At 54.3% G+C, this 25781-nt stretch overlaps 1 protein-coding gene across 1 annotated transcript in view; it reads right to left on the bottom strand.

Moving 5' to 3' along the window:
• Nucleotides 1-23728, bottom strand: part of LOC103091816 (sodium channel protein type 2 subunit alpha) — a 60796-nt gene extending 37068 nt beyond the window's left edge. Inside the window, exons 1-9 of the mRNA XM_076068084.1 lie at nt 23489-23728; nt 18033-18161; nt 15937-16028; nt 14711-14932; nt 13544-13610; nt 12365-12506; nt 6836-7048; nt 2306-2506; nt 1587-1829 (exon numbers count right to left, since the gene is read on the bottom strand). Of these exons, the coding sequence (XP_075924199.1) occupies nt 1587-1829; nt 2306-2506; nt 6836-7048; nt 12365-12506; nt 13544-13610; nt 14711-14932; nt 15937-16028; nt 18033-18161; nt 23489-23559 (1380 nt within the window). The 5' untranslated portion in view covers nt 23560-23728. The remainder of the gene's footprint in view (nt 1-1586; nt 1830-2305; nt 2507-6835; nt 7049-12364; nt 12507-13543; nt 13611-14710; nt 14933-15936; nt 16029-18032; nt 18162-23488) is intronic.
• Between the last annotated feature and the right edge of the window lie 2053 nt (nt 23729-25781).

Genomic DNA, 25781 nt, shown 5'->3' with positions numbered 1-25781 from the left:
CGCCACACACACGCACACACACGTCCTCGCACACACGCACACACAGACGAACACACGTGCGTGCACACATGCATGAACACACATCATCGCGGACACGGACACAGACATCGTCGCACACAAGCACACACGAAACAAAGACAAAGATCCCCCGTACATACTTTAACAGACTGTTAGGGCAAGTGCTGTTAGCCCTGTCGCACCTATGAAGGCCGGCAGAGCACACAAGAGGATGTAGTGGTCAGCACCACGCCCGGCCGCCTTTGTCTCCCCAGTGGCGATGTTTACACACCGCACCAGGTATTCATTTGAGGCTGAGTCGACCTAGGGGAGGCTCAGGACCGTGCCGGCTCCATTGCCCACACGTAGCCGGCGTTCGGCCGATTGGGTTGGTTCGGTGGGCGCCGCGCGGCATAAATGAATGAAACGGCCGGCTCATTAGTTTTGTCATTAAGTCGATCGTCAGAATCAGACTTTTTTATTTCAGAATCAGTGCCACTCTCCCCGCCTCACCCCGCCCCCCTCGCCCTTTCCCCCCACCCCACCCGCACGACCCCCCCCCCCCCCTGCCTGTTCCCAAACGAGCCGTTGGATCGAGGTCGTCAAGCTGGGACCCAGTGGCATAGCGTGGCTGGCACGGGCCCCTGTGCAAGGAATTAAACGGGCCCACCTCCACCGGTCAAATTTCACGTGCCCCACACCGCCACCTCCTAGCCCGATGCCAGGGCCCCCCTCTCCCGTGGGCTCCGGTGCAGTTGCACCGCCTGCGCAGCGCTTGACAGCTTACGACACTGCGAGGGCACAATGAGATGTGAGGATACGGGCAGGGAAATGGGACGGGGTCGGGCAGGAAGGATAGTGTGGGGGACTGAACCCGAGTCGGGGACAGGGTGAGAAAGGACAGGACTAGACAGGGCAGGACAGAAAAAAGAGAGTCAAGAGAGAGCGAACAGGACCACGCAGGGCAGGATGGGGACAGGGCAGGAGGCTTGATAGAGCAACAGAGCCAGGTGGGACAGGACAAAACAGGGCATTTAAGAGACTGAAGAGGACGTGGTAGAAGAGTTGAGGAAAGGTACAGCACCAGCACAAGACATTGCAGGCCTCGGCAGGACGGTGGAGAAACTAAAGTGAACGAGATGGGGGATAGGACGGGACAAGAAGGTTGAGAGACGGTACAGGGGCAAAACAGGACGCGGCGGGACAAGACAAGACAAAAATAGAGGGGGTTTTTTTGGGTTAGATCGCGTAAATATGTAAATGTGTCGTTAAAACCCGCCACCACCCGACACAGCCAACTAGCAAGGGTTGTCACGTCAACAGAACGCGCCAATTCGTCACTAGTACAGCACACCGGTGTGTTGGAGATGCACGCCACAACATTTACAATCTGAGTACGACGTTCCGCCAGTAATTACAACTGGCTTCATCAGGCAACAGCCAGATATGTGGAGAAGTCCACCTGTTTCGTCCCTTATATGAAGACGAGACAAGACAAGAGGCCACGGGGCGGAGGGCGGTCGCGAGACGGAACGCGACGGGGCGGGGTTAGACGAGACGTCGGCGGGAAGCTCGGAGCGCGGCCTCACCGCTTCGTCGGTCGGCGCTCTGTCCACCACAATCTCGGGCAGCAGCAGCAGGTGCTGGTTGGCGCCGCCACCGCCGGCGGCCGTCGCGGCCGCCGCCACGGCCCGCTCCCCGCGGCCGTTGCTGCGGCGCTGGACGGCCGAGCCGCGGCGGCTCCCGGGCACGCTCCTCTCGTCGTCGGCGAGCTCCGTGTCGGAGCTCGCGTCGCGCGCCCGCTTGGGCTTGTAGTACATGCCGATGAGCGACTGTGGGTGGGGGACGACGTGGTGGGTGGAGAGAGAGTGAGAGAGGTGGGTGGGATGGGTGGTGGGGGGGAGTGCAGGTGGGAGAGAGACGGAAGGTCGGGGAGATGGCAGGTGAAGGTTGGCGTGGTGGAAGATGGAGGCGGGGAATCGGAGAAAAACTTGGGAGGTGAGCGGGTGGGTGACTTGGGGGTGAGTGGGTGGGTGACTTAGGAGGTGAGCGGGTGGGTGACTTGGGAGGTGAGCGGGTGGGTGACTTGGGGGTGAGTGGGTGGGTGACTTGGGAGGTGAGCGGGTGGGTGACTTGGGAGGTGAGCGGGTGGATGGTTGACTTGTTAAGTGAGTGGATGGGTGACTTAGTAAGTGGGTGAGTTACTTGGTAAGTGAGTAGGTGACTTGGGAGATGGGCAGGCGGACGGGGGGGGGGGGTGACTCTGTTCGCTGAGCGGACGAGGGGGGCCAGGGAGAGGCGGCCATACCTCTCGTGAGCGGCCCTTCTTCTTTATGCCGTTGCTCTTGGCGGTCTCGGCGAGGCTCTCCTCCGACTCGGTCTTGGCGATGCCCTCTCCGCTGTTGCATGACTTTCGCTTCTTCCTGTGGCTTACGCGCTCCGTGCCACTGCTCGGCTTCGACGTCTCCGAGGACGAGGAGGAGCTCAGGCCAGCTTGGTCCTCGGCGTACTGCAGGGTTACAAAGGCAGGACGCAAACAGAGCCGCAGGCTTGGAATCAATTGTCAATTTTCTCGGAGGCTCAATCTGGACGCGTGGTGAACTGGCAGCCCCCTCCCACTTTTGCAGAGCTACGCCCACCCAGTCACTTGCCCCGCCCACTACGCAGGTAGCTCCGTCAACTGCGCCGGTAGCCCTGCCCTCTGCGCAGGTAACCCCCGCCCATTCCGTTGGTGGCCCCGCACTGTTACGTAGGTAGCCCCGCCCATTTCGCAGATAGCCCCGCCCACTATGCGGGTAGCCCCGCCCATTTCGCAGGTATCCCCCGCCCACTACACGGGTAGCTGTGACCAGTGCATGCACATTCAAAAACATGCAAAAGGCAATGATCCCCAGTTTAGCCTTTAAAGGCCGATATACGTTGGAGGATTCGTTCCTTGAAAGGTGCGACAGCGAATATCGAAACGACGTGAATCAAGGTGACTTTTCCACAAGAGCTGAACAAAGACAATGGAGGGTAGGGTGACGCTGTGTTAATGCTCGGATCTTCATTGTAGCCGTACCCACAACGTTACATTAAATGAAAAACATTTTTTTATATTATGCTCAACACGAGCGTACAGCAAGTCAGCTTTAGCACAAATTAGACGGGGTACAATACTATACAGTGCACTAAAAAAATCACCAAAATACTGTACGTAAATAATATATTGTACTCTGCAGTGCAGTACATTTCTTTGTGCGTGAGGAAAATTCGTTTCTGTACCGGGCTAGGTGGAGGCAGTGCCGGATTAAGCTAGTGCGTTGCCTGTAGTATATGTTATAAAGGGGCCCTAAAAACATAAATATATTTAAAAAAACACATTTTGAACTTGCATAGTAAAGTAACTGTATTTTTTTTATTTGCTGTACAGCCAGATAATACGACAAATATCGCTAACCTTAAACACCCAGTCGTGATTTGAACACCTAGTCGTTCATAAAAGTTGAAGGCGGTATAGTACTATAGTAATAGAGCAAGTGCAGAATCACTGAACCGGAATTGATAGCTTGAAAGCGTTTAGCGCGGGGCCCTTGAAAGTGCGGGGGCCCGTATCATGTGTAGCTGCTGCACGTGTAGCTACTACACGTGTAGCTGCTACACGTGTAGCTGCTACATTTGCTACTAGGGTCATCCGACATTGGGTGGAGGTGAGGGGCTGAGGCGACGGATACGGCAAGTGATGGATGCTTTCTGCGTCGTAAGTGCGCCGGGGGCGAGTCGGGCAGCGGTGTTCATAACAAAGTGCCAAAAGCGTTTTGGCGAAACGAGGCAAAAAGGGAGGAGAACGCAAATCTGCGCGTGGCTGTTGCTCATGAAGTAGGACGCCGTTCGGGAGACGTTGGTTTGGCCGGCACCACACCGCGTCGGCTCCGTCTCCCCAGCGGCAATGTTTAAGCACCACACTAGGCACTCATTTAGAGGCTGAGTTGACCAGACGCACGAATATAAAGTTCCCCCGTATAGCCGAGAGGCTGTTTGCGCAAGTGCAGTTTGCGAGCCCAGCACACGTGGTAGTGGGTGGCCAGCACCATGGCAGGACGCCCTTGTCTCCCCAGTGGCGATGTGTATACATCGCATCAGGTTCCACGTCTTTTTTTTGCCTGAATCGACCCAGGGGGGAGGGCTCAGAACTGGTTCGGATATATTTGTCAGCGGTGATGGCCGAGAGTGGAAATCCAACGTGGGTTTCTGGATCCGTTGCGCAGTGCGGAAAGCACTGCACTACTGCTCCCAAACAACACCAAGCGTCGATTTTCACCGAGTGGCGGTGACATCCCCACGGTGCTTGTGCCAGGCTAGGTGCACTTTGAAGCCACGTAAAGTGTTGAACGTTCGCCGACGGGAGGCTATGGGACAGACAAAAATTCCCCTCCCCCCCCCCCCACCGTATAGCCTTAACAGACTGTTGGGGCGAGCGCTGATGCAGGCCGGTACCGGGTACGCACGAGGGGGTGGGCGAGTGGCCGGCACTCACGCCCGGCGGCCTTTATATCCCGTGGTGATCGCGCACCAAGCGGGCGACACGCATGCTCTGCCCCTGCGGCCTGGCCATGCCGCCTTGAGGTGAGGGTCTCTCTCTCTCTCAGCCTCGCCGCGGCGCCTTCTCTCGTGTCTCAGGATGACGGGCACAAAAGCGGTGCGCTGCTGGTGGCGAGATGTGAACTACCTCGCCAGGTTTACAGAAGGTCGTGGGTTCGATTCCGATCCTGACGCCTGCTGCTGTATATTTCGAGTTTGCGTGTTCTCCCCGTGATCGCGTGGATTTTATTTTTCTGGGTCCTTTTTCCATCCACACTTTGAGTAAGCGTCAATTTAATCCTAATAATAATTCAAATGCATAATGCGCATTGCATTCTAGGATCCCAATGCGCGATGCATGAAAGGCAGGAAACAAAAACAGAGCCAGGGCAACCGACCAAACTAAAGAGGGAAGGCCACTTTCAAGAGATGGGGTTTTCAAAGCGGACAAATATATCTACTGATTGCCCTGATTTCAAGTGGCAAGGCGCTTCCATAGTTTGGGTGCCACCGCTAACAAAAGCCCGATCGCCAAAAGAACGCGACCCAGACCTGGGAGCGCTGAGCAGTTGGAGATCAGAAGATCTTAAGGCCCTTGATGGACTATATCAATGTATTAGTTCCTGCAAGTAATGCGGGTTATTTTTGGCTGATTTGCATTCCCACGTGATGATAAGCCACTTTTGTCGACCTATCGGTTGTGTGTGGCCAGGTCGCTTCTGAAAAAGAGCTACATAGCTCAGCGGGTACCTTACCTGGTAAAAATAAAAAATAAAAGTTTTTAGTTTAGCCGCAGCTCCGTGCCGCTGACTACCCCGACTTCAACCGCCGAGCCTTCGGCTCCGAGGCTGGGGGACCGGGCGACATCAAACGCGGGGCGAGGCACCAGCGCCCCGAGGCTGCGGCAACGAAACGCCGCCGCCACCGCCGCCTTTCTCGCGAGCGCCGCAATTATTCTGCCCGTCATTCACCGCGGCGGTGGCGCCGGAGTAGTGCGTGTCCCTTACCCCCCTCCCCACCACCCCTCCAGGCCCCTCGCTCCCCAGGCCCACACGCAACCCCAACTCCCCCCAGACCACGGGTCACGTGATCCCACGCTGCCCCCTGCACCACCGATTCACTGACCGCGGGTCACGTGATCCCACACTGCCCCCCTGCACCGCCGATTCACAGACCGCGGGTCACGTGGTAGTAGTGGTGGCAACAATGGTGGGGGTTAGTGGTGGTGATGGTGGAGTTGGTGGTTGTCACGGCAGCGGCAATTGTGGCGGTGGTCGTAAGGTGTTTGCAGGCTGCGGTGGCTTCGTGACCAAGTCTCCTTCAGGGCAGGCAGGTGACAGGTGCAATTGTGAGGAAGGCTCCCATTGTGTGCGGGAGTTCACACGCGTGTTTGCTCAACGCACAACACGCACGGACGCGCTCGCGGCCGGCCCGCCGTGCGTCCGGCCGCCACTGCAGCGGCCAGACAAATAGAGCGCCTTGAGAGAAAGGCTGCATTTATTTAAAATTGGAGTTCGGGGTATGGTTTAATTTTTTTTTATGCGACTGAACCCGGGACCTGACCAGTGGTTCTCTCGCCCTTCCGATTATTGTAGCCTGATTCGTGGTGATGGCTGAGCCCTTTTACTTGAAGTACCCAAACCTCGTGGTCAATGTTAAGGTGTCACCTCCAGATCTCTGACCTCTTGGTAATTATTGAGGTGCACCTCCGATTAGCATGATTGGCTACGTACGATACGAAATAAGTTCAACATGCGCACATACAACATGGGGGTTTTCACAGCTGGCGATTGCTGGGGTCTCATCTTGAGATGCTTTTACCTCTTGGTAATTGTTGACAGTCTTACGTTGAGGTTGTTACATCTTGGTAGTGGTTGATAAAGTGTCACCTAAGGATATTTTCAGCCTACGGAGGTCTCGCCTGAGACCATCATACCCGATTGTTATTGTTGAGCTCCTCGCCCGAGGTACTAAAATCTCCTGGTCAACAACTGAGGACTCGCTTTAGAGGTCCCAGCGTCCGGTCGTGACAGCGGAGATTTTACCATCTGGGTCCTCAAACCTCTTTGTGATCACCAAGAGGACTTCACCTTTGAGATCGCCGCACCTCCTGACCATTCCTGAGGCCTCAACCTTAAGGTCACCACAGCTGGTGGTAACTGCTGAGTTTTTTAATCCTCAAAGTTCCCGGTAAGTCTGAGGTCCTCCTGGCGGCGATTGTGGAGGCCTCCCATCCGAGGCCCGTACGCACGTCCACCGCTCTGCGGTTGCCCCTCACCTGCTGCTCCATGTCATCCTGGTGCTTGTGGAGGTTCTCCAGCATCTGCTGGAACTCCCGCTCCTTCTCCTCGGCCTCGGCCAGCGTGGCCTGGTTCTGCTCGTCGTACGCCATGGCCACCACGGCCAGGATGAGGTTGATGAGGTAGAAGGATCCAATGAAGATGACCACCACGAAGAAGATCATGTAGGTCTTCCCGGCGGCCCTCAGCGTCTGCAAGCACAAAGCAATGCACATTCGTGTCAGTTGGCTTATTACATTGTTGAGCGACCTGGCCACTTTTCACCGAGTTCCTACAGGTCTCTATTATTCTCTATGTATGGGCGCCGAGGTGGCGAGATGTTAACTACCTGGACTGGTATACAGGAGGTCGTGCGTGCGATCCCGACCCTGAACGCCTTTTGCGTGTTCTCCGCGTGGTCATGTGGATGTTTCTCCAGGTTTTCCAGTTTTTCCTTCCACATCACGTGTTTACAGTATTTGGCTGCTGTAAATGTCCACACGATAAGCCACTTTGTTGAGCGATCATTTGTGATGGCCAGGTCGCTTCTGAAAAAGAGCTATACAGCTCAGCGGACCTTACCTGGTAAAATAAAACGTTAGTTTAGTATCTCTTTAAGTCTCCAGGTATCCCTTTGAGTCTATGTATCTCTGTGAGTTTCTATGAGTCTCTATGTTAAATTTATTACGTTTTTGAGTCAGCTGGGCCAGGATTGGCCGATACATTAAAACTAACAATAAACTTTTAAAGAATCGCAGTTAAGAGACAAACAACAGTATAAATACTATTAAGATGAAGAACAAAAATTTAAAAAACATTTGAAACAGGGAAGTGAAACCAGTCGCGCACGGATTATCTGCAACTGCTGCCGTTTCGCCGTTCTCCCCGGAAACATCCCAACTATCGATGCTAACCATCACTTGGAGCCGCACGACGAGGTGACGCGACGAGGTGACAAGGCCCGGGTGACGCGACGAAGTGATGCAACGAGGTGACGCGACGAGGTGACAAGGCCCGGGTGACGCGACGAAGTGATGCAACGAGGTGACGCGACGAGGTGACGCGACGAGGTGACCCGACCAGGTGACCCGACCAGGTGACGCAACGAGGTGACGACGTGACGACGAGGTGACGCGGCGAGGTGACGCGACGAGGTGACGTGACGACGAGGTGACGTGACGACGAGGTGATGACGTGACGACGAGGTGACGTGACGACGAGGTGATGACGTGACGACGAGGTGACGTGACGAGGTGACGCGACGAGGTGACGCGACGAGGTGACGTGACGACGAGGTGACGTGATGACGAGGTGACGTGATGTGCCAGCGTGTGGCGAGCGGCAGCTTAGGGAAGGGCGGGTTTGGGGGGATACAGGAGGCACCCGCTTCCAGTTCGCATTTTAGCACTGATTTGTCGCCCCTAAATTTTGGGCAACCCGTTCATCGCTGTACCTCCACGGCCTCTAGACCCACGCACTGCGCAGAAGGACCGATGCTCGGAACGTCGCCCAACCTCTTCGTAAGTCCGCGCGGCGTAATTGACGAACCCGCAGAGTTCCTTCCATCGATCTGGGCCCGTTCTCTGAGGGGGCAAGTCCCCTCGTGGCGAAGACAACTCGATACAAAAGTTTCGCCGTACACGGGATCGTCTTCTTACCGTGCCCCTAAACCCCAACCCACCCACTCCCCCTTACCTCCACCCACACGTCGCGGACAGACGGAGCTTAGTTCGAAAGCGTAAAGAAAATTAAGACCTGTATATTAATATCCTAAGATTAGGGTTTGCGAATTAAAAATAGCCGCCATTACCGAACGTCAGGATCGTTAACCGCTGTTGTCCTGTTTACTTGATCTTCTCCTGAGGTGCCAGTGACCACGGAGATAAAAGTGGACGGTCTCCGTGTATCAGCGGTTGGCACAAGGAGGCCCTATAAATGTACAGGAATTCCCGGAACGACTACGATAGCAGATGAGGAGGAGGAGGTGGAGGGAGGAGGCGAAAAAAAAACTCACTCCTGTCGCCCGCCCCAGCTCCTCGCATCTCCCAAACATCCGGTCGTAACCGCAGAGTTCCTGCGTCGGTGACGCTCCTCCGTTTTTTTGTCTGTCGCCGTTACTCGATCTCGCGCCCCCCGATGCCAAGAGGGTGGCATAGTTGCCAACGGTGCCGGTCGCGCCCACCCCGCCCGATCACCGGCGGTCGGTCGCCTCCTTGTCACTATCTGCTAACGACCATGGTCGCTGATCCCCGTGAACTTTGCCCGTCGATTCCTCCTCCACCCATGTTGAGGACTCGGGTCTGTACCAGAGTCTGACTGTTTCGTTTCAACCACCATCACCACCAACACCGCAATTGACTCACTCACTCGCTCACTCAGATCTTCACTCAAAACTGCTCTAGAGGAGTTGTACACCCCGAGCTGCCACTGCTATTCAGTGGCCTAAAATCAAATGTTTCGCTCCGGATGACCGCTGCAAAGTATGATCTTGTGCTTTGATTTAGCGTGCTGATCTTTAAAGGTGCATTGAAAAATGTTGATACTTCGACTGATACTCCTGCTTGGTGGTACATGTTGTTTATGTCGTTTATTGTGAAATTTCGGTCACAGTTCCTGTGATCACTGTTACATTGCTTTTATGACTTTATTTTGGTGATTTCGAAAACGTGTTTTGGTTTGGCCATGTTTGTTTGTTGTAGTACGGAGTTAGACTGATGGCTTTAATCTAAGTTGTCTTGTGGTTGTTGTTGTTGTTGTTTGACTTGCATCTCACTGGGATTTTTGCACACAGTGTTGGTGTACGGTGCTTTTTCTGGAAGATTTTTCTGTTTGCGCATAGTTACTTTAAGATGTTTTCTTTTTCATGTTTTTGTTTTTGGTTTGTTGCGGTTCCACCCGATTCAAGAGCCGAATGGCTCACAGGGCTATACCAAATAAATAAATTAATTTAATTTAATAAATGAAACTGAACATTCACTCATCTCACTGCGGGTCATAACAACTCAGTCACTCACACACACACTCAGTTACTCACCCACTCACTCAGCCACTCACACACACACTCACACACACACTCAGTCACTCACCCACTCAACTCAGCCACTCACACACACACTCAGTCACTCACCCACTCACTCAGCCACTCACACACACACTCAGTCACTCACCCACTCACTCAGCCATTCACACACACACTCAGTCACTCACCCACTCAGCCACTCACACACACTCAGTCACTCACCCACTCACACACACACTCAGTCACTCACCCACTCACTCAGCCACTCACACACACACTCAGTCACTCACCCACTCAGCCACTCACACACACTCAGTCACTCACCCACTCACACACACACTCAGTCACTCACCCACTCACTCAGCCACTCACCCACACACTCAGTCACTCACCCACTCAGCCACTGACACACACTCAGTCACTCACCCACTCAGCCACTCACCCACTCATTCACCCACTCACTCACCCACTCACACACACACTCAGTCACTCACCCACTCACACACACACTCAGTCACTCAGCCACTCACTCACACACTCACTCACTTAGTCACTCACCCACTCACTCAGTCACTCACCCACTCACTCACCCACTCACACACACTCACTCACTCAGTCACTCACCCACTCACTCAGCCATTCACACACACACTCAGTCACTCACCCGCTCAGCCACTCATACACACTCAGTCACTCACCCACTCACACACACACTCAGTCACTCACCCACTCACTCAGCCATTCACACACACACTCAGTCACTCACCCACTCAGCCACTCACACACACTCAGTCACTCACCCACTCACACACACACTCAGTCACTCACCCACTCACTCAGCCACTCACCCACACACTCAGTCACTCACCCACTCAGCCACTGACACACACTCAGTCACTCACCCACTCAGCCACTCACCCACTCACTCACCCACTCACTCACCCACTCACACACACACTCAGTCACTCACCCACTCACACACACACTCAGTCACTCAGCCACTCACTCACACACTCACTCACTTAGTCACTCACCCACTCACTCAGTCACTCACCCACTCACTCACCCACTCACACACACTCACTCACTCAGTCACTCACACACTCACTCAGCCACTCACACACTTATTCAGTCAGTCACCCACTCACACACACATTCAGTCACTCACCCACTCACTCACCCACTCACACACGCACTCAGTCACTCACCCACTCACTCAGTCACTCACCCACTCACTCAATCACTCACACACACACTCAGCCACTCACACACACACTCAGTCACTCACCGCACTCACTCACTCACACACACACTCAGTCACTCACACACTCAGGCACTCACACACACTCACACACTCACTAAGTCACTCACCCATTCACTCACCACACTCACTCACCCACTCACACACACACTCACACACTCACTAAGTCACTCACCCACTCACACACACACACTCATTCACTCATCCACTCACTCAGTCACTCACCACACTGCTTCCTCCCCCGCACTGCTCCACTTTGGAGGTCTCTCCCACCCACCTGGTTCTCACAAGCTCTGACGACAATAACCTCGCTCTCCTCTTATTGAGTACACCGTCAACAATGTCGTCTGTTGCTCTCATCTAGCCATTGATTATGATGTCAACTTATATGGTCGGTGTTACACTAACTACTAAGACACGACATTTGTAATCAGTCAGCAGATTGGCTTGTTCCCTCCCTTGGCTAAAATATATAAATATATAATTTTGTAGTTTTGGATGGAAATAAATAAATATATAGGTCATCTATGTTCATATATATGCCAATTTTATTTATACGCCAATATCGTGGTGGCCACGCACACAGAGCAACCCACTGTGGTAGCGAGCCCCTTCAAAGGAGGAGGAACAGCACCACGATCTCTCTCTCCTGAAGCCCTCTCGTCATGGCGAGCAGCAGCAGTAGACCGCGACATTGAGCCCCTGAACATCTCGCTTCTGTTGCCATCGTACCCAAGAAGATAAGAGAATTCCCACTTGGGTGCCGGTTCCGTTTACATCCTGTGCCACACAGGGACAGCTGCCACTGGGGGGAGGGGGAGGGAGGAGGGGGTGTCCTTGCCTAGCCTTCGGCAGGGCATTGGCAAGGTTGAGATAAGATCTGTGGTGTAAGGCGCTTGGGGGAGTTCAATTCCTGGTTGGGGGTGACTCAGCCCATCAATCCCTCCGTGGTCAATAATATGAGTGCCACTTGTGTGTGGAAGTCGAGCAATGCTTGTCCTATGGATTAGACTCCCCGATGTAGTCTGTCTGAACTTCTCTCGCGCCATAATGTAGCCAACCGCGCTGAACGTAGGTGTGGCGGAAGGACAATAATCTAAAACACACACAAAAAAAATGTGGAACTCCCAGCAGTGGTTGGAGCATGGGGATCACTTTTGACTTTTGACTTCCGAGTTTGCCGAGGCGTGCGAAGCGGGTGGCCCTGTTCGCGGCAGAAACCCTCCGATTCCGTGACGAGCTTCCCACCTGCATGAAGAGGTTCTCCCAGAAGTCCTGCGTCATGAGGCGGAAGAGCGCCAGGAACGCCCAGCTGAAGGAGTCGAAGCTCGTGTAGCCGTAATTGGGGTTGCGCCCGGCCTTGATGCACGTGAAGCCCTCGGGGCATTGGCTGCGTGAGGACAACGCACGGGGCTGCATCACGGCACGCTCGCAGGCACGCTCGCTCACTCACCCCTGTAGACTCGAACACTCCCCTCGCTCGCACGCTTTCTAAACCTGGCAAGCGCGTGCGCGCACACTCGCTCGCTCGCTCGCCCTTTACCCACGCACACTTGCTCAACCACACGCACACACACCCGCTCGCTCAACCACACACTCGCTCGCTCACCCACACGCACAGACACCCGCTCGCTCAACCACACACCCGCTCGCTCAACCACACACTCGCTCGCTCACCCACACGCACACACACCCGCTTGCTCAACCACACACTCGCTCGCTCACCCACACGCACACACACCCGCTCGCTCAACCACACACTCGCTCGCTCACCCACACGCACACACACCCGCTCGCTCAACCACACACTCGCTCGCTCACCCACACGCACACACACCCGCTCGCTCAACCACACACCCGCTCGCTCACCCACACGCACACACACCCGCTCGCTCAACCACACACGCACTCGCTTGCTCAACCCTCGCACACGCTCGGTCACCCATGCACACAATCGCTTACCCGCACACACGCACTGGCTTCCTCGCACACACTGACTCTGCTCGCACGCGTGCCTCCTCAAAATCTCACAATGTGCTCTACTCCTACTTGCTTACCATTTCATTTTATTTCGCAGGTGCAGCCCACTGAGATATTAGATATGTTTCAGAGGCGACGTGGCCGCACGTGATTACAGCTCACCGTCAAAGTGGCTGGGAATTCATAGCAGCAGCCAAACCGTCTAAACGCGAGTCGATTTCCACGTGTGGAGGAGGGGGGCAAAGCCGGAGGAACCCGGAGAACAATCCACCCGACGACCACGGGGAGAGAGGGAGAGAACACGTGGTCTCCAACTTTACAACAGGCGCCGGCGGACCCTGTGTTCGTGACCGCGCGGTTAGGCCGCAGAATAATTCTGCCGCTCGCAAAAAAAGATACGTAAAACGCCATCGGGACCTCGCGTCTCGATGCGCAAATTCCGCTCACCCGGCGTCCGAGCCATTGCCGCAGAGAAGCGCGTCGTTCCCCTTGATTTCCCAGACGTAATGGTTTTCTGGAGACACACACACACACACACGCGCACAACAGCGACAACTCATTAAATAATAATCGCCGTTGTCGTCGTTCAGGGTTCTGTCTGTAGACAGGTCTGCGAGACAATTTTCCTCCCGCGCATCTCTGCTCGTTGGACGCCCACTCAGCGTGGCCGTTCTCACTCTTCCTCCCGGTTTGTTTCGCGACCGTGGCCATGCATCCCAGAAACTGCGGTAAACCGCTGCTCTCTGCGCTCCTTCAATGGAGGAGGAACAGCGACGCGACACGAACTCTCTCGCTCTGCCGAAGGCCCTCTCGTCGTGGCCAGCAGCAGCAGCAGCAGCAAACCTCGACATTGCCATCCAGCTGCTGAACACGCTGCCAAAGGCAATAAAGGAATAGAACGCCTGTACATGACCGACAAACTCCTGGGACGCGTCATCCTCCAGGGAATCAGCCCTCTCATCGACTCGGTGATCCCCAAAGATCACGTGGGTTTCTAACCTGAACGCTGTTGCTATGACCAAGTATTGGCCATTGCGACGCACAACTTTAAAATTAGAGGCCAGATTTTTTAAAAATGAAATCCCAGACAGGCACAGCCTACGTAGACTCGTCATCAGCCCACAACATGGTCTGGATTAAAAGGCCTGATAATGAAGCTCGCAAGGATCATCCCCTGCTGCCACCAAAACGCGACTACGCCCGATACGGATGGTGTGCACCTACGTACGCTGAACATCTTTTGTACCGCTGTACGTGGCCAACCGCGCTAACCAGAGGTGCATCGGGGGGGGGGGGTGGGGGAGGAAGGACGACAAACTGAACACGAAAAGCAGCTCTGAAGAAATTAGTTTTCAGTGTAGATTTAAAAGTGCGCAGCTCCAGTGACTTCCTGATATCGGAAGGAAGAGCATTCCGGACGGCCGCAGAAGCGCGTCTGAAAAGCGCTCGATGCGGTGGCCCGCCGTCTTTGTTTGCCGCCGCCGCCGCCGCTGGCGCGAGGGTGACCGGGGTTCGCACGATGGTGCACGCTCCCTGACGACATCGGCACAAGGCATCGCGGGTTCAATCGCGGTGAGCGCCTCGCGCGGTGCAACGAGCGCCCCCGCCACGCACTCGTATCGTCGATGTAGCTCTGCCAGTCGAAGGGCTCCTCCGTCGTGTTGTACGCGAACGAGGCGTTTGGCCGCGGCCAGAGGATGCACTTGTGCCGCAGGTTGCCCATGAAGAGCTGCAGGCCGATGAGGGCGAACACGCTGAGGCAGAAGACGGTGAGGATCACCACGTCCGACAGCTTCTTCACCGACTGGATGAGCGCCCCCACTATGGTCTTGAGGCCTGCGTGCAGAGCCAGCGACGCACGAACGTTGAACTTCTTTCGCGCCGCACGCAGCCAACCGCGCTAATTGGAGGTGCGTGTACTCCCTGCAAGGCAGGCTAGGCATCGCAACTGCGGCCGCGTGCAGGGCGTTGCTGTCACACGCGCTGGAGCGAGAGAGGAGTCGAACTCGCGACTTTCCCCCCCCCCCCCCCCCATGTCGACTCAAGCTTGTGTGCGTGCACGGAATTATTGTTGTTAATCCACTGCTGGATGACGCACGTCTACAGATGCCAACCCCCCTCCCCCCCCCCTTAGCAACCCCCACCCCTTCCCGCCACCTTTCCGAGTATATTAATACGTATTCCCCCGTGTCATCGAAGAAAACCAATGTTCAGAGAAATTAGTTCCTCTTTGGAATAATTTGTGAGCCTCTTTCGTTTTGTAGGGGAAGGAGGAAGCGGTGGCTCAGCGGTGGTGCAGCGGTGGCTCAGCGGTGGTGCAGCGGTGGCTCAGCGGTGGCTCAGCGGTGGCTCAGCGTTGGCTTAGCGGTGGTGCAGCGGTAGTGCAGCGGTGGTGCAGTGGTGGTGCAGCGGTGGTGCAGCGGTGGTGCAGCGGTGGCTCGGCGGTGGCTCAGCAGTGGCTCAGCGGTGGCTCAGCCGTGGTGCAGCGGTAGTGCAGCGGTGGTGCAGCGGTGGTGCAGCGGTGGCTCAGCGCTGGCTCGGCGGTGGCTCAGCGGTGGCTCAGCGGTGCTGTGATACGAACATCGGCGATCCGAGTTCGAATTCCCGCTCACGGCTAACATCGGTGGCGAAAATCTGAACCGATCCCCGGCCTGCCCAAGGACCACTCATCCGTAACCGACTCGCCGACACGGGGAGTCACAATCAGACGAAGGCCGGCCTGGCTCCAGCCACACCAACGCGTCGTGTGCCGGCGTTGGCCTTAATAGGTGCTCGCTAACGGCATTTGCCCTGTGCAGGCTATATGGGAGGACCTTTGTCTTTGTGTGTGTGAACGTCACCCGGGATAACGGAGATGGTCTTGAGAGCTCGCAGAACCCGAAAGGTTCTCAGAGCCGAGACGTTCCCCAGGTCCACGAACTCCGTCACGTACCTGGGCACAGTCACACGTGTGAACTACTGAAACCACTCCTCACTACGACTCACTACGACTCCTCACTACAGCAACTCCACACAACAGCACTCCTCACTACAGCAACTCCACACAGCCACCATCACTCCTCACTACAGCAACTCCACACAACCACCAGCACTCCTCACTACAGCAACTCCACACAACCACCATCACTCCTCACTACAACAACTCCACACAACCACCAGCACTCCTCACTACAACAACTCCACACAACCACCATCACTCCTCACTACAGCAACTCCACACAACAGCACTCCTCACTACAACAACTCCACACAACCACCATCACTCCTCACTACAGCAACTCCACACAACCACCATCACTCCTCACTACAGCAACTCCACACAACAGCACTCCTCACTACAGCAACTCCACACAACCACCATCACTCCTCACTACAGCAACTCCACACAACCACCATCACTCCTCACTACAGCAACTCCACATAACCACCATCACTCCTCACTACAGCAACTCCACACAACCACCAGCACTCCTCACTACAGCAACTCCACATAACCACCATCACTCCTCACTACAGCAACTCCACACAACAGCACTCCTCACTACAGCAACTCCACACAACCACCATCACTCCTTACTACAGCAACTCCACACAACAGCACTCCTCACTACAACAACTCCACACAACCACCATCACTCCTCACTACAGCAACTCCACACAACCACCATCACTCCTCACTACAGCAACTCCACACAACCACCATCACTCCTCACTACAGCAACTCCACACAACAGCACTCCTCACTACAGCAGCTCCACACAACCACCATCACTCCTCACTACAGCAACTCCACACAACAGCACTCCTCACTACAGCAGCTCCACACAACCACCATCACTCCTCACTACAGCAACTCCACACAACCACCATCACTCCTCACTACAGCAACTCCACACAACAGCACTCCTCATTACAGCAACTCCACACAACCACCATCACTCCTCACTACAGCAACTCCACACAACAGCACTCCTCACTACAGCAGCTCCACACAACCACCATCACTCCTCACTACAGCAACTCCACACAACCACCATCACTCCTCACTACAGCAACTCCACACAACAGCACTCCTCACTACAGCAACTCCACACAACAGCACTCCTCACTACAACAACTCCACACAAACCACCAGCACTCCTGACATTTGATACAATTCCATCAAATCGACAAGGCTACTTACTATTAATGAATACGCTTTACGAATATTGAACGCTGCCTGCAAAATTAAAGAGTTGCAGATGTTCAGCGAGCTCACAATGGAAGCCACAGACTTCCACGACGGAATCCACAGATTTCGATCCCGCGCGAACGGATCGTCTCGCAGATTTCTCCTCCTAAACATTCGCTAACGCGCCCGGGAAAGGAACGTCCCACTTGTGGCTTGGGGAGGGCCTTCATCCAGCAGTGGATTTTATCAGGGCTGACGATGACGATCTTTTTTATCACCCACGTCACAGGAGCCGTGGATTTCTAGCCCCACCACCCACCCCTCTGAACCCCCCACCCACAGCCTCGCCCCCCCCCCAAACCACCACTCCACCCCCCCTAACACCACTCCCCCCATGGTGGACTGCACAGATCTCTAATTTAACTATTCTATCCTTATTTTACCAGGTGTGTAAGGGCCCCAATGAGCTATCTCAACACATCTCTTTTTTTAAATCAGAAGCGACCTGGCTATCACAAAAATAATAGGTCTCAACAAAGTGGGCTTGTCACCATCATCATCGCGTGGAAATTTATAGCAGTAGCCAAATTACTGTGAAACGCCGTGACGTTGATTCTAAATGTGGTGATGGGTGGCGGGGGGAAGGAAATATAGGAGCACTCTGGACAAAAGACCACGCGGCCACGGGGAGAGACAGAGAGAGAGAGAGACACCGCAAACTCCACATATACAGAACCTCCCTCTACCCCCCCCACCACAACGCACGCCATAGTGATGACGCTGAAGTCCAGCCAATTCCAGGGGTCCCGGAGGAAGGTGAAGTTGTCGATGACGAATCCTCTCGCGACGATCTTGATGAGCGACTCGAACGTGTAGATCCCCGTGAAGGTGTACCTGGGCGGAGGTTACGGCGGCACGGTTACAAAGGCGGCCGGGCGTGGTGCTGGCCACCCACCACCTCGTGTACCGTTCTGGCCTTCATAGGTGCTCGCTAACAGGACTTGCCCGTACATTATGTTAAGGCTATACGGGGGATCTTTGTCTTTGTGCGTTTGGGCGGGGGGGGAGGAGCAAACCGGAGCTCTCGGAGAAAACCCGCCGCGTGAGAGAGAGAAAGTAGGTGGGAGAGGATGCACGCACGCACAAGATGGAAAGAGATGGAGATTACTGTCGCGCGTAACTCGTCCGTAGTAACCGTCTTCGCCTGCCGAACCAGCCTGATCCGCCGACCCGAGCCGTCTCCACGGTGCTGGATTCCAGGCAGCCACATGCATAGAGCCACCACCACCACTACCACGGCCTGGCTACGTGAAGATCGCACGGTGTTCCTCGTGGCCAAAAGCCGGTGATGTAAACACACCTCCACCAGGGCTTTCTACGCCCTGTCAGACCACGCGACCTCCGAGATGTGGCCTAGCAGTCTCCCTATTATCTGGCTTTTAAGACTGACAGAGTCCCACAGACCCGCGCAGAGACCCACAGACTCGCACAGAGCCCCGTAGACTCACACAGAGACCCACAGACTCATATAGACCCATAGTATAACACAGAGACTCACAGACTCGCACAGAGACCCACAAACTCGCACAGAGCCCCGTAGACTCACACAGAGCCATAGACTAACACAGAGACCCACATACTCCCATAGACCCATAAACCAACACAGAGACCCATAGAGCCTGCCCTCACAGTATCCCACCACCATCTGGTCTTAGGCCTTCTCTTGCCCCGTGGTCGCCAGGCTCGTGGAGAGACCACTCCAAAGCCGGCCTCAGTAACCGGGCCCTTCCTCCCTCCATCCTGCACACGTGTCCCACCCAGCGCATCCAGGTTTGGCCTCAATGAACCCAGGTAGCCGGGATCGTAGCGGAGTGTTGTTAACCACTGCGCCACCACTCCGCGCTCAAACAAAAACAGGACAGGTGCCAATCGCCACTGAGTGGTAGCGACGTCACCACGGTGCTTGTGCCAGGCTAGGTGCATTTCGAGGCAATCACGTGAAGTGTGGGTCACGGGACAGACTCAGATGTTACGCGTTGACTGAGATGACTGGCAAATGCAAAGACAAAGATGCCCCGTGTGGCCTTAGACTTTGGGAGCAAGTGCTGTTAGCGAGCACCTACGAAAGACCGGCACAACAAACGAAGGGGGAGGGGGGGGGGGGGAAGGTGGCCAGCACCGCGCCTGGCCGCCTTTGTCTCCCCCGGTGGACGATGCTGAACAACACAACACCAAAGCACAGCACTCATTTGACGCTGAGCCGCGTCTCAGGGAGGCCCAGGACCCGCTCAGATCTCAGATGAGTCGTCACGGGTGTTGGTGGCCGTGTGAGCAGCGGGAATCGAACTCGGGTGGCCGGCGCGGCGCGCCAAACCGCCGCGCCGCCGCTTGCCGCGCATCGAGCTCATTGCATTAGATAATGAGCTGCGCATGTGGGAAGACGCGCTCACGCTGACGCGTCGCTGTAAGTGTGTATTATACATGAGCTTTGTTGTGGACGAGCGCAAAGGCGAGCAGTGGGGGCAGCAGGTGTGTGCGCGCACGCACGCGCGAGCGCACGCGCGCACGCACGCGCACAGTCAAACAAAGGCAAAGAACACCCCCCTACCCCGCGCCCATTACAAAAGACTCGGCATACTTGTCGGGGCAAGTGCCGTCAGCGAGCAAACCCCCAGGAGGAGCGAGCGACCGACGAGCAAGCGGTGACTCTCTCTGTTGACGAGACTCCCGCCGAATGTTGGAATATATCGAAAAGCGGTCCAGAGTTTCCTTTTCTTGCGTTGAGACAGATGCTGCTGAAATTATGTACTTCAGAAGAAGGCGTGGGTCTGGTCTGGTCTGGCCGGCAGGCTGATGGGATGCGTTAAAAATAAACTTGTTTTTTTTTAAGTGGGGGGGGGGGGGCAGATGCTGGGCAGCAGGCTTAGTGTCTAGTTATGTATCTCGTGTTATCTATTCCAAAGCCTGCGTTTGATTCTCCACGACAGCTGACACCGAGTGGCGAGTGTCATCTGAACCGGACCTCCTATCCTTCACGAACCTGCATTGACCAACGTGGTGAAGTATGGTAAACCCCCCTACCTCTCGAACAACATGGCACCAGGAAGCTTTCATCCAGCAGTGGATTGACAAACAGCTTGTCGAAAATTATTTTATACAAGGTCAGCATTGTGGATGAGGTTGTGGCAAGCACCAACAACGAGCGGAGCGCCGGGCAGTTAAAACGCAGAAAGTTGGCACAGTGGGGGGTACAGCTGGTGTGCATCTACCGGTCATCCAACCCATGGCACCTGGGTCTGTCCCGATACCTCCTGCACCTAGCCTGGCACAGTGGGGGGTACAGCTGGTTTGCATCTACCGGTCATCCAACCCATGGCACCTGGGTCTGTCCCGATACCTCCTGCACCTAGCCTGGCACAGTGGGGGGTACAGCTGGTGTGCATCTACCGGTCATCCAACCCATGGCACCTGGGTCTGTCCCGATACCTCCTGCACCTAGCCTGGCACAGTGGGGGGGTACAGCTGGTGTGCATCTACCGGTCATCCAACCCATGGCACCTGGGTCTGTCCCGATACCTCCTGCACCTAGCCTGGCACAGTGGGGGGGGGGGGGGGGGGTTCAGCTGGTGTGCATCTACAGGTCATCTCAGTCAGCCAACCCATGGCACCTGCTGCGTCTGTCCCGAGACCTGTCAGGCAGCGAGCCTTCGACACTTCACGTGGCCTCAAAGTGAACCTGCCCTGGCACGGGCGCCGTGGAGACGTCACCGTCACTTAGTGGCGAATGGCGCGTGGTATTGGTATTGGCGAACACCACGCAAAGCCGTCTTTGTCTCCCCCATGGCTGATGTTCACGCTCTAACCTATCTATGCCCCAACGTAAAGCTCCGACACATCACCGCACTGACTGCTGCGGGGCAAACGCTGCTAGCGAGCACCTATTGAAGGTGAGGCCGCGTGGCCAACACCATCCCTGACCACCTTTTGTCTGCCCAGTCTCGAGGTGTTCGCACATTGCACCAGGTACGCACGCATACATTTCGGGTGGAGGCAGCCTCGGAGAGGGCTGGGGAATCGAACTCGGGGTACGGAGCACAGCGTCACCACTCCCAACACAAAGGCAAAGATACCCCCCCCCCCGCGTAGCCTTAACAGGCTGTTGGGGCAAGTGCTGTTAGCGAGTAGCACTTATGAAGGCCGGCAAGGCACACAAGGGGGTGGGTGGCCTGCACCGCGCCCGGTTATAAATGGTGCACCTCATTCTTGTACGCAGTCCAGGATCAACCACGATCCTATCTCCCCTGCCTATGAACGACTCCTCTGCCTCTCGCCGTGAGAAGCGGTTCCATTATAGTCGCCACCATATACCATACATCCACGCTGTGCGGCTTATCCCTCGGTTTACGTTCTTAAAAAAAAAACGTTAATTCATTAATACTAAAAAATCAGGGGATGTCATTCCAACTCTACTCCTTAACCTAAAAATACACCACCTATATCACTTTTCACAATACAAAAAAAATAACGAACAAATTATTAAAACGATTGACTAATACCAATTGATTTAAAACAAAAGTTATTAATCTTTTTCAGGGGAACTCGCCAAAAGGAGCTGCTGCACGTGGAGGCGTCACTGCTGCCACGGCAGGGACACCGCGACGCTGTCGCGGATCAAAATCGGCATCTTTATTTAGACCGCGGGAGGGAATCTGATGAGCTATGAAGCTCTTTCTCACAGATGTCCAGTCCGCGGGTGGATGACGACGACGACGAGGCAGCCTCCCGGGTGGCTTCACGTCCGGTGATATCGTGGCGCGCAGCCGGAGTGAAATATCGCTCACGCGGGAAATTCGATTTCGTTGGTCGAAAAAGTGCGCGTCACCTTGCCAATGGGGGTAAACGCGACATTTCGTGAAACCGAGCGTTGGTAAAACGCAGGAGCCCGCGGAGCAAACGTGGAGACTCACGGACTCGCAGAGAGGCCCAAATGCTGTACTGATGTCGATACAAAAGCAACTCGACACGCTCGATCATCACACATCACCCCACTGCCTTAGAGAGAAACACGTATTTAGGTAACGGCTCAGGCACCATCAGCACACAAAGAAGCCAGAGAGGTCGATATTACATAGAGACCCCATATAAACGCATAGAGACACGTAGACTCGCATCGAGGTTGACAACGTGCGGTGCGAAAGAAGTTCTACATACGTACGGACACACAAACTCGAATAGACCCATTACACTCACACAGAGACCCATGCCCAAATAGGGCCCCATAAACCGCACACAGACGCTATGACTTACGTAGAGGCCTATGGTCTCAAACAGAGAAACCTGAAATAAATAAATGTGCCCACTGCCTGTGTAGCGTCCCATGTTAGACTCTATGCGAGTCCACATTGCGTTGTTCTCTAGGGCGGATGTACATGCTTTTGGAAGCGGTAGCCTTAGAGAGAGTGCTTGCTTCAGACGATAATCACATATTTATTCACTTTTGTGGGCCAAATGAATTATTTTGCAGTACAGTACTGTACCAGCGCCTTGCTATTACGCCCGGGACACGTGATTGCACTGGACCACCCTGGACTATTAATGGGATTACGAATTGATTTACAAAATTTATTTTTGCTTGTGCCCTGAAATAGAGATCAGTGTACATTTGTATTGATTTTCAAAATCTTATTTTTAAAATACAAACTATATCATAAAAATGCATCTCATCCCACTAAAGACCAAACTAAATATATACACGCCCTTAATTTTCCTTTATTATTATTTTTGTTCACATTTATTTTCAAATTGTATTTCCCACTGCGCTCGGGGCAGCTGCTTATACAGTCGACACGTGACCTCCAACACCTGCCTCTGCTCTTTAGGCCCTCTGTGTCCCCTGGTCACCGGACTCACGGAGGCCACTCCAATAGCGGTCTCGACAACCGGTCCTCCCTCACATCCTGCACACGTGTCCCACCTATCACCGCCTCGTCCTTCCGGTCACATCCGCAACGCTTTGTCGTTATTGCTCTATTACAAACCCACCAGGTTGTTTACCCTATACTCACGCAAAAAAAAATTGCAAGCATCTTCAACGCGCGCCAAGCTGCACACGCACCCTACCCAGAGAAACATTATAGGAGGATATTGTGTGTGTGTGAACCCGGCGAACGTTTTGGAGGGTGCGCGGGGCAAGGCAGGTAATTGACTGCTGCAAGACTTACTCGACGTTCTTGGACCAATCAGGCGGATCGCTCATTGTCATGAAGACGCAGTTGGTGATGATGGTGACCATGATGAACAGGCTGAATATCGTGGCTCAGAGTTAGGGAGAACTGAAGCATCGGAAGATCCTTCACCACCATTCGCATCACATCGCCGTCATCTTCCCATCACGGCCATGCTGCTACCTCGCCCATCATGTCATACATCACTCCACAGTTATATATCCATTACAGCCCTCCTATAATTATCACCGCCACACAACATCCCATGCATTACAACACCCGTCATATATCCATCACTGCTTCCATCAATTTCCTAAAAACCCTGCCATGATACAGTACATTCCATTATCTCCCCCATCCCCTCTCCCATCACTTCCCCCATCACTTACACGTCCCCCGACATCGCTGCTTACATGACCTCCAAATCACCCCACCCCATCACTCATCACTTCCCCATCACTCCCAGTCCATCATTACCTGCACCAACAGTCACTGGCCTTAAAAAAAAATTATAATTTGAATTAGAAGCTGTTGGAAAAATTAATGAACTTAAAGGAAATACAAAAAAAACACGGGTTTTTTTATCATTCACTGCCACCTAAAAACATTTATTGGAGATATAACAAAATTTATTAAGTTTGAATATTTGTACATTTTACAGCCCTGCAATTTCCTGCGCACGCCACTGCAGAGGAAGCGCCTCTACTGCAGCCCCCTCGAGAGGGAATTTTGGCCAAATCTTCCGCGCAGACGAGCACGTCTCGGAAGAGGCGGGAGGTCCTACACCTTACCCCACCGCACCTGCCGATCGACTGCAGGTTGTGCGAATTTATGGGAATGTTAATTGAACTGATTTGTAAATAGATCGACCTTTTTCGAACCCCTCCGGTCGAATGCTCGGCACTCGTTCGTGGAAACTTCCGCGAGACGGACGCAGGAGGGGAGCGGTCGGAGCTACGCTGCGCTAAGAACCCAGCGGCACGGGTTCGATGCCCGCTCGCGGCCACCAACACCGGTGACGATCATCTGAACCGATCCTGGGCCTCCCCTAGGTAGAGACGCGTGCCTGTGGCGTGGCCACCAACCTCGCTCCTGCCTCACCCACGAGGGGGTCATCTATGGAGTCGGTACGCACAAGTCTGTCAAAACCGGACACATCACCCCCTCCCTGTAGGCACGCGGACTTTTATACCCCCCCCCACTGCGTACGTACGCATGACGCACCCTCCACCCCCCTCCCCCCCGAATCCTTTGGAACGGCCGATATTTAATCCACGCAGACACGATCAAGGATTTTAATAATATTAACGTGTTTAAGCAAATAGATTGTCCACCGCCGGGCTATCTAACTCATTTGCAGGCCAATGTAGACAAATTATTATCGAGGCTTCACCCCCCCGCCCCCCCCCCGTTTGCCATGTGTACATTGTCAGTAGACCCCCCCCCCCATACGCAAGCGACGCATTTGGGTTACCTCCCCTCTCCCCCCTCCATGCGTACGTACTGAGTGGATGGCTCCTAGCGTGGCACGAGCGTGGGGCAGGCAGGGGGGTGCCTTGCCCCGCCTCCCTCCACCCCCTCCCCTGGTGGTCACCGCTACGAGTTGGGGCCCCCGTGCTGTAAGGGGCCGTCCATAAATGACGTCACGCGATTTTGAACGATTTTTGACCCCCTCCCCCCCTCGTCACACAACGTCACAAAAAGTCAGACCCCCCCTTAAATATGACGTCACAAAGCTCTACCTCCCCCCCCCCAAATAAAACATGCTTCAAATCGCTTTAAACTATTGTCATTGTAGTGCGTATTTAATGTGGCGCTGCACTCTGATGTTGTAGGAGAAAACATTTATTAAAAAGTCTATTTAATTAAGTAGAACGTGTTGTCTATATTTATTTAAGGTTGCGAATTGTGATGTGACGTCACATTTCTCAATCCCGCCCCTCCCTCGTCACACATCGTCACAAATGTCTGACCCCCCCCCCCCCCCGAGGTGCGTGACGTCATTTATGGACGTTCCCTAAATGTCCAAATGATGGTCCCACTTTGTTGAGCTACCGATCTGACTGGTAGGATGGGGATGGTTTAGTTAATATTTGTATGTTTGGGTGATTCGTTTACCTTGCACTTTGCACTCCTATCACGTGTTTTTGTATTTTTGTTGACGTAACGTTCTTTCCCCGTGACCCTACAGAACATCTGTGAAAAAGAGCTTAAAAGCTCTTCGGATTTCTCCAGTCTAAATAAATATTCTGATTGCGGCACCCCTTAAGCTCATAACATCGTCAATACA

Source organism: Petromyzon marinus, chromosome 19 (genome assembly GCF_048934315.1).
Source record: "Petromyzon marinus isolate PM22_M1 ecotype Great Lakes invasive population chromosome 19, UKy_Petmar_22M1.pri1.0, whole genome shotgun sequence".
Taxonomy (NCBI): domain Eukaryota; kingdom Metazoa; phylum Chordata; class Hyperoartia; order Petromyzontiformes; family Petromyzontidae; genus Petromyzon; species Petromyzon marinus.
This window is presented reverse-complemented; position numbering and strand designations above follow the sequence as displayed.